General features: G+C 31.8%; 1 protein-coding gene across 3 annotated transcripts; it reads left to right on the top strand.

The window, feature by feature from the left end:
• Positions 1–619: 619 nt before the first annotated feature.
• On the top strand, positions 620–4,205 carry LOC120075926 (dual specificity tyrosine-phosphorylation-regulated kinase 4). 3 transcript variants are annotated; one of them, XM_039029674.1, is made up of 7 exons: positions 620–1,164; positions 1,516–2,308; positions 2,526–2,805; positions 2,978–3,085; positions 3,169–3,447; positions 3,544–3,687; positions 3,787–4,205. In XM_039029674.1, the coding sequence occupies exons 1-7, from the start codon at positions 867–869 to the stop codon at positions 3,961–3,963; spliced, it is 2,079 nt and encodes a 692-aa protein (XP_038885602.1). In that variant the 5' UTR covers positions 620–866; the 3' UTR covers positions 3,964–4,205. The 3 variants fall into 3 exon arrangements, with proteins under 3 accessions (XP_038885602.1, XP_038885603.1, XP_038885604.1); XM_039029675.1 differs by having other exon boundaries at positions 1,546–2,308; XM_039029676.1 differs by lacking the exon at positions 620–1,164 and having other exon boundaries at positions 2,175–2,308; positions 2,479–2,805.
• The last annotated feature ends 5,615 nt before the right edge of the window (positions 4,206–9,820 follow it).

The following is a 9,820-nucleotide window of genomic DNA, read 5'->3' on the forward strand; positions in this document are numbered from 1 at the left end:
TTACAAAATTGAAGGTTATAGGACTAAATCATTACAAATCAAAGTTTAAAGATTAAATTGTCAATTTTACGAAAGTTGAAGGACTAAAAGTGTTTTTTAAACTTTTTGAATAGACTGAATATAACTTTTAACATTAAAATTGTTTCTCACAAATAAAATTTAACATTAAAATTAAGATATTAAATCGATATGAGGAATTTAACTACGAGGGGAAAATTTGAACTCCAATGATAAAAAGTGAGAAAATTTAGAAAGACGTTGAAAAAAGAAGCTTCCATGTAAAATATATATATATATAAATATATATATATATATATAAACAATTTAAAAAATATATTTTTTAAAGATGAAGAATCAAAAAGAAGAAGAAAAAGGGCGTGGAAAAGTTAAAATGAATTCGGGTCCCCAACGACTACTAAATCTTGTCGCCAAAATATTTAAAAAAAAAAAAAAAAAAAAAAAAAAAAAAAAAAAAGAGAGACAAAGAACAATCATTACACGTGTAAGGCTATGATTTAGCCACGTGGAAAATCGTACGACCAATAATGAATTTGGACCCACCGATAAAAACCCCTTAAAAACCCAAGGCTAATCACTTTTCAAAGTTGGTACTCTGTAAATCAGCATCGCCCTTCGATCGCTTCAGTTTCACATAACATTGAAAAGAAAAAAAGAAAAAAAAGAAAAAAAAAAAAAAACAGAGAGAGAGAGAGAGGGGGAGGGAGAGTTCTCTCCAGCATGCAAACTCCGAGTCGACTAAAAAAATTTTCCACTTTTGCTAATCCAAATCTTCTGAATTACCATTTTGAATCGTCTCTCTCATACCCCCACTATCAATTTCTCTCCAATTTTGAGCTTGTTCATCCATGGCGGTTTCAGACGTGGAAGCAGTGCTCGATTTTCTGAGGAAAAATGGGTTTTCAGAGGCAGAGTCAGCTCTCAAAAGGGATGTGGTTGAAAAATCTGAATTGGGTTCTTTTGATTTTGAGAAATTCTTCTTTCCGATGGTTCCTGCTCCACCTCCGGTCAGAATTCCGTCCACTTCCCGGAAATTGGCCGCTCGTTCTGACGGCGACGACGACGATCGTTCTGGATCGAACTCTGTTTCTTCTGACGATGAGTTTGTAAGCTTGAGATCTTCTACTTCTGACGTTTGCTCCTCTGGTAATGGTCTTAATCGAATTGGGTCAGATTTCATGTTCGGATTAATGTCCATGAGCTTAGTTACAAGATTCTTTGCTTTTTTAAGAAATTCAGAATAGTTTCTTCAAGTTGTCTTAATCGTATTGAATTAAGTAGAAACAGTATTCTTGCTTTGCTTTCCTTTCCTCTGTTGTTTGATCCAAGTCTTGAGAAATGGGGTTTAAAATGATGGTCGAGAGAGAATACTTTGTAAATGTTCTTTCTTATTTACTTCCACTGTCAAAATAGGAAATCCCATGTTGTTGATTTTGCAAATGGGATCTTTGTGTTCTGTTTAGGTATAGATTTCTCAGAATGCCTTTACTGTTGCAGAATTCATCAATCCTTATGGTATTCCTTCAGATTCTTCTTCAGATATTGCCTCTCAGTTCGATACGGCGCGTGATTACCATGAATTTGATTTGCAGAATGATTTTCTTTGGTATGATGAGAAAGAGGATGTGAATTTCATGACACCTTCCTTTGAGGGTCAGGATTTCTTTGGCTGCCCTAGTGAGGATAAGTTTATAATGACTACTCAGAGAGATGAGCAATTTAGTAGTTTATCAGCTCCGGCGAAGTCGATTCTTTGTCGTTCAACTCCCTCGAGTGACGAAAGTTTGATCGAGGTCGACGGTGTTGACAGATATAAGCAACTTGAAGGAGGGTTTGAGGGGCTCTCTAAGGGCTCGATTCCTTTTTGCAAATGCTGTGTTGCTCATGGAGAGTTTTATAACAAGTCTGCAGATTGTAATTATCTGAATCCAAGTTTTAATGAAATGGATTCCAATGATTTCCAGTCGAAAGTAGTTAAAGACATTGTCGCTAATTGTGATTTGGCTCCTCAATGTGATTCTTCGACTGATATATATTCTAGTTCTAACTTTGTCCAAGAGTTTGAAGATCACAATGACTCCCAAAATAAGATCCTTGAAAGAAGTTACACACTTAATGCAGCCAATAGCTTTAAAGTCGGTAGTCTTGGAGAAGTACAGGAGGAAGCCAATGAATTTGAACCAGTTGCAGATGGAGATGGTGTTGCTGCTGACGACGAGCTCCCGATGTATTATACCAACAATGATGAATTTGAAGTATTTGATCTGAGAATTATACATAGAAAGAACAGGTTGGCTATGTTTTTTGGATGAAGTTTTCCCTTATGTCTAGAAACGATGTTTAAACGCTTAGGCACTCGATTGCTCTTGAAGTTTAATTCAAGTGAAGTGACATTTGTTGCAAAAATCTTACACCTTCTACTCTTTGCTTTGATAGATATTTAAAGCTTGTGTGTTGCAGGTTGATATGTAGCAATGAGTTGTTCTCATGTATTATGCAATCTACAGGACTGGATTTGAAGAGAGCAAGGATTTGCCTATTGTGCTAAATAAAGTCCTTGCAGGCAGATACTATGTTACTGAATACCTAGGATCGGCCGCTTTTAGTAAAGTTGTTCAAGCACATGATCTTCATATGGGAGTAGATGTTTGCCTAAAGATTATTAAAAACGACAAAGATTTTTTCGATCAGAGCTTAGATGAAATCAAACTTCTAAAGCTTGTCAACAAACATGACCCTGCAGATCAGTGCCACATTTTACGGCTTTACGACTACTTTTATCATCAGGTCTGTTTTATCTGTTTTCCTCACGCTCGCTTATCAAATTTGAGTTGGTTTAGTGCTTCTAACTTCTGTACAAATCTGTCTGGACTAGTAAATTGGAATATCTCTTCCCTTTATATGAACTTTGAGTATTCTTTAGCCCTACTCACTGGTTCGTGTAACTATAATTTGACAGGAACATCTCTTCATTGTTTGCGAGCTACTTCGAGCAAACTTGTACGAATTTCAAAAGTTCAATCAAGAATCTGGTGGAGCTGCTTATTTTACATTTCGGAGGTTGCAGGTAGGTTCACTTAAGCTAGGACGACACTATGCTTTCTCGAGTTAAAAACTTAGAAATAAAATATACCAATTTTCTCTCGACAGGTCATTACACGTCAATGTTTGGAAGCATTGGAGTTCTTGCATCATTTGGGAATCATTCACTGTGATCTAAAGCCAGAAAACATTCTTATTAAAAGTTACAAACGATGTGAGATTAAGGTTATCGACCTTGGAAGCAGTTGCTTTCAATCAGATAACTTGTGCCTATACGTTCAGTCTCGATCCTATAGAGCTCCTGAAGTAATACTAGGTCTCCCATACGATCCAAAGATTGACTTGTGGTCTCTCGGTTGTATATTAGCTGAGCTATGGTCGGGAGAAGTAAGTTTTTCTTTCTCATATCCAGATAAAACTCTGCTTCAAGCAAAACTGATCGAGTTTATACATTTTATTTACTTATCTGCTATGCTTTCTCAGGTATTGTTTCCAAACGATGCAGTTGTAATGATCCTCGCACGCATGATCGGATTGTTCGGGCCCATCGACCTGGAGATGCTCCTAAAAGGACAGGAGACACACAAATACTTCACTAAAGAATATGATCTGTTTTATATGAATGAGGTTGGTTTCAGATTCCCTTGGAAAATTATGTGGAGCATAAGCCATAATGTTTTGTTTCATCCAAAGAAAATTGATAATATTTGAGAATTTGCATTGCAGGAAACTGATCAAATGGAATTCATCATCCCTGAAGAGTCCTCCTTGGAGGATCATCTGCGAGTTTTTGACTCGGGGTTCATTGACTTTCTTACAAACTTACTCGAGATCAATCCAGAAAGACGACCAACTGCAAAGGAAGCTCTCGCACATCCGTGGCTTTCGCAGTCGTACGAATAACCATTCTCATAAAAAAAAATTGAAAATATATTCATTACCCATCAAATAAATTAAAGAAAGCTAGTAATAAGAAGAGGGAAAAAAGAAAAATGAATTGGCTTCTGGTTTTGCTTTTCATACATGTATATGCATGGAGGTTCTTGTATTTGTATATTTGTGTTTTTGTTGAGTACAGATTGAGAACCCCCCCTTCTTTTTTTGTAAGTTCATGGAAAAAAAAATGTAGAATTGTTTGAAACTTACCAATTTTGTCATAGAGAAATGAAAGTTTTGGTTTTTGTTTATAAGGAGCCAAACTTCATGAAAATTTACAAAATATATTTTAATTGGAAAAGAAAAACACTCCTTAATATTTGAAAGTATTAGATGATATGATATTAGAGGAATCAAGAAATTGCATTTTAGAATTTTCGCATTTTTGCTCTGATACTATAATAAATGGAAAAAAAATTTAGGTACTCTCTTAGTAACACCTATCTTGGTGCATTCCAAGGGATTGTCCAATACAATTATGATACGTGTCATAATTTTTTAAAGATATTTTATTTAATATTTTTTTCTGTATGTAAGAAAAAAGGATGCACAGACTACACCTAATCATTGTCCTAACAAACGTACACAGACTCATAACTCTGTCCAATTACGTTTCTCTTTCAAAATCATTTTATAATTAAGCACTTTATTATAGAATTGTTTTAAACAGAGTAGAACCAAACTTTACCATCTGTTGTACGAGGTGAGGATTAAACTTTCGACCTCAAGGAAAGAATTATCACTAAGCTAAACTCACTTGGGCAACTTTACAATTTTTTAAGTACGTAAAATAATCATAAACATTTGTAAACACACACTGAACATAATTTACTGCATAAAAACATTAATTACCATTTTAAATATTGCCCGACGATCATTTTAAATCCCACTTGGCAAGATTTGGCATACAAAACCAACTGAATTTCAACAAGTTTGATTATAGAAAGTGAGAGTATAAGAAAATGTGAATTTTTTTAATAAAATTTTAAAAAAATAAGCCTTTAATTTGAAATGAAAAAAATGGTTTCACACGTGCTAAGTGGGAAGCAAAAGCCGAAAGGTGAGGTGTAGAGGTAGACGTTGCATTGCATGTGGTTTTGCTTCGAACCAACGATTACGACCAGACACAAATGTTTCTGTCTTTTTATTTATTTATTTTCACAATTGGGTTTATTTTATTGTTGGGCAGATTTTGACTCTGAAAACTATGAGAGAAAAAAAGTCAAAACAGGATAAAAGTATTATTGGATTTTTCTATAGGTAATACTTGGATCATACATACCGAGCATCACTCATCTTTGTATACCACCCTTCACATCTAAAAAATATTAATATATTTAAAAAAAAATTATTACATGATAAATTATGATTGAACCATTTGATGGGATACACAAAGATAGGTAATGTCCGAGATGCACATAAATATTTAATTGAATTATTCTTTTGGACTAGAAACAACTCACTAGTCTCAAGCAACCACTAGTCTGGTTTTTCTTAAATGAATTTAAGGTTTTTAATTAAAGGATGTTCTTCTTTTCATAAAATTAATTATTTTTTTTTCTTTTTTTATGTTTGCTTAAATTTGAAGTCATTTTGTTGATCGGTCTAATACAGTAACTAGATTGATTTTGAGTTTCTCTAATTGCGTTTACGATATTGAAATAATCAATGGCCTTAAGAAATTCAATACAATTCATTATTTAAATTTAGAGACAAAAGATAAAAATAAAAACTTTGTTTGTTTACGTGTTATTTTACTGAACAAATCTAAACAAATACAAAAAGTAAATTTTGGAGTTAAGATTAGCAAAGAAATCATTAACAAAAAAAAATAAAAAAATAAATAATAAATAAATAAAATTGAAGGTGTGAGGTTGAAAAGAAGAAAGATAACAATGTGTGATTCACATATGTTGTTTTTATATTTTTCTATGATTGTATTTAAATTTGTTTCCATGAGCAATTTAATGACAAAATCCTATAAGAATTGTCTTGAAATAAATTTTAAAAATTTTAGAGTATAATTAAAACCAACCATAATTTTGGGTATTTTTTAATATATAATTCAATTAAAGTTGGAATCAATCTTTGAATCCAAGCCTATGTAAGGCTCATGATAAATCTCTATAAATAGATGTCTTATCCCTTCATTTTAAAGAGGTTGGAGCAATTAACAACGAAGTGTTGAAGACAAGTCTTGGATAAATTTCAAGTTTACAATTTCTTGAAGATTAGACCTAAAAGTGTAAATTTTGTTTGAATGTTTGAGAGAAGGTGACATCAAAGGAATATATACGATTGTACTCACCAAATACAAATTCATTCTACGAATTAAATTTCTTTTGAACAAATATAATAACAAAATTTGAACGAAATATAAAAGATTGATTTTATTTATTAAGAAAAGGAAAGTTAGAATTCTTGTTACACTGATGGGCTTTGAGAAACTAATAAAACCGGATTGAATTGGGCTTTGCAAAAAATAAAGTCTAGCCCAAAGAAGAAAACCACTTACTGCTTTTTAATCAGCTGGAAGCTAATACCTTGTGCTAAAATCACAATCCACGTGAAAGAAAATCTTGACCATACACGTTGGCGACCACAATTAATCTCAAGCACTCACTAAAATGGGATGATTTTGATGACTAACCAAAGTTATTATTTTCTTGCATAAACTAATCGAGAGAGAAAAGAAAATTGAGGAAGAGCTGTCGAAATGCTGCAAGAATGACGATGGAGCTGAAGATTTGGAGCAAGAAGATAAAGTAGATGAAAAGAAGAAGCAAGAACATCAAAGATCATCCGCAGAGAGAAGCTCATTATTAAGAGATTGAGAGATTTTTTTTTTTTTTTTTTTTTTTTTTTTTTTTTTTTTTTTTTACAGAGATGAGTTTCTTTCTCTTTTGCTTTTTCGGATGTAATTTTTCTAAGTACATAAGTAAAGATTACAAAAGTATTTATAGACAGTTATGTGTATAACTGAATCAATTAACAATTCTAATTCAAAAATCAATTTTAACTTGGGAATAACATGAAAAAAGAAAAAGAAAAAAAACCGACTTAGAATTAACCATCACTTTGACATCATCAGACATCAAATTTGCAATATTAGACGCAAGTTAATTGGGTTGAATGTTAACAAATTATAGTGAAAAAACCCTAATGAAAAATCTGATGAAGCATTAAAATAAATCTTAAATTTAAGCAAAAATCTTGTCGAAAATTTGTGAAGGTTGGTTTATTGAAGGAAAGAGAAGTCAAGAATATTTATGAGAGGAAACTAAACGACACAAATAACAGATTCATTTTTTTTAAAAAAAAAGGTAAAAATTAACCATCTCAATTTTTAACTTAATAATTTTTTTTTATTAATCTAATTAACTATCGCGTAATGATTTAGAACTATTATTCAAAATATCGAGATTAAAAGTGTATTATAAAATATTAGGAAGCTAAAAAGACACTTATGACATGCTAAACATAAAAAAATAATTAATTTTCACCCATCATATCTCATATCAAATAGAGAAATAGAGGAGAGAATAATGGGGATTGTAGAATTAGCTTGGGTTTTAGACAATAAATAAGTTTGTACAAAAAACATATAATACAATTAAGATACACAAAGACTAAAAGCCTAATAGGCTTACAAATAAACAAGCAAATAAGATAATATTAGATACCCTTATCACTCTCCAAAGAAGAAAAAAATTGCAAAAAAACCGAAAACAAATACAAATATTGAGGTGACATAACTTTTATTTGGATGATAATTAGAAAACTGCCCAACCGATGTCTTAAAATAAAGTTTGACACTTTAATTATAATAAACTTAACAAGTAATTGACATGATCTTTTTTCTCAAAAGATAATTAGAGATTCAATCGTTATTCATTTTAATAGTTGTTGTACTAAAATAAATAAATACAACAACCGTTTAAAAAATAAACAATCATATGGGAAGAATCACACCTCCATTTAAAGTTGTATGAGTCCTACAAATTGGCGATGAAATGTTAGAATATGTAACACGAATAAATATGTTATACTATATGCCCATCACTAATAACTTGAAAGATAAAAGACAACAAGTTAATTAACCAATATTAGTAGAGTTGGTACTTCACCGATCAACAACAAACCCAAAGATGTGAATTATATATTATGGGTTTCTATACATATATCCATAATTATAATCTAATATTACACTTATGTCTTGAACTTTTCATTTTTTTTAATAAATGTTACGGTGAGCTTCATACTTTCAAAAACTTAAGTGACTTTTTACTATTTAATCCTCCAAGTATTAAAAGAAAATGAAAAATGCAAAAGAGAAAAAAAAAATTCATATCTCACCCACACTCCATTAATGATTTCTTTTTAATAATTTCATTTTTCTTTCTCATCTTTTCATATCCAATCCACACTTCATTCTTCAATTTCTCTACCAAAACTCTCTCTCTCTCATCTTTCCATCGCCGCCTCCCTCCCTCCGTCCACCTTGCCACCATCGACAATGTACTTGCCAAGATCCAACCGCCGCCTCCCTTCTGTTATTACAAATAAATGAAAACAACTTCAAGGTTGTTAGAAATTAGTTACATACAAGTTGTATTTATATACTTTTGTATTTACTTGTACAAGTAAGAGAGTAGAAAAAATACAGAGAGATCAAGATAGCAAATCAGACTTATCTTGTAATAATTCTTTTGTAATTCCCCTATCAAAATCATCAGCTTCTCCGTGGACGTAGGCTACCTTTGGCCGAACCACGTAAAACTTTTGTGTTCTTCTTCTTCTTCCCTGATCTTCTTTACTCTATCGTGTACCTTTTTTACACCGATCATATATCTCGGCTCTCCCATCGTGTAAACTCTCCTTGGCCTCGAACCCCATCATCTAGAAGATCTTCAATAAAACCTTCATTGTCTAGACGAATATTTCCTTATCGTCTAGACGGATCATTGCTTTATCTCAATCGACTAGACGATACCTGCCTTCATCGTCCAGGCGATCTCCAGCAGCATCTCCCTCAGGTTCTCCCTTTCTTTTTTCTCGATTTCTTTCAGCAACAAAGAAAAGAAAGAATAGTCATTGAAGTGTCTACAATCCCCAGAGTGCTTGAAACTAATCTCGACCATCAAAATGTAGGGTGAAGATTATTCTTCACACGGATTGTGCTTTTAGCACACTGTTTTTTAGTTTAGTGTTTTCCATTGGTGGTTTCTGGTTTTTCACATTCAGGCCAGGCTTTCGTTATATATATATACATATATTCTTTTTCGATATATATTGCGATATATAGGGTGGTTTTTTTTAATATATATACTATGATTTATATATCTCCGTTTCCAATTTTATTAGTATATTTCATATATTGTTTATAATACTTGTAAACATCTGAGGAAAATGTTCTAATGTATATTTAAAAGTAACCATGAATCTAAATTATGGTGTATATATATATATAAATCGTTTTACTAGTATATTTAAAAATACGTTGGAATATTTAAAAAGGCTTTTACATTTTATTAGTACATTTCATATATTGGTTTGAATATTTACAAACATCTAAAATAATGTTTCAAGGTATAGAGAGATATAAACGATAGAATATCAATACATAATTAGAAGTGCATATATATCATAATACTTGGAGTTGAAAGGTTTTATAATGAAAGGGAACGAGGCTTTAAAAAAAGTTATTTGAATAGCAAAAAAAAATGAGGCTTTAAAAAAAATCACGTGAGAGGCAAAAAGGAAAATTAAGGACAAAAAGGAAATTTTGAAAAGAAGTAAGGGCAAAATGAGGAGTAAAAAATTC

This window comes from Benincasa hispida, chromosome 4 (assembly GCF_009727055.1).
Source record: "Benincasa hispida cultivar B227 chromosome 4, ASM972705v1, whole genome shotgun sequence".
NCBI lineage: Eukaryota > Viridiplantae > Streptophyta > Magnoliopsida > Cucurbitales > Cucurbitaceae > Benincasa > Benincasa hispida.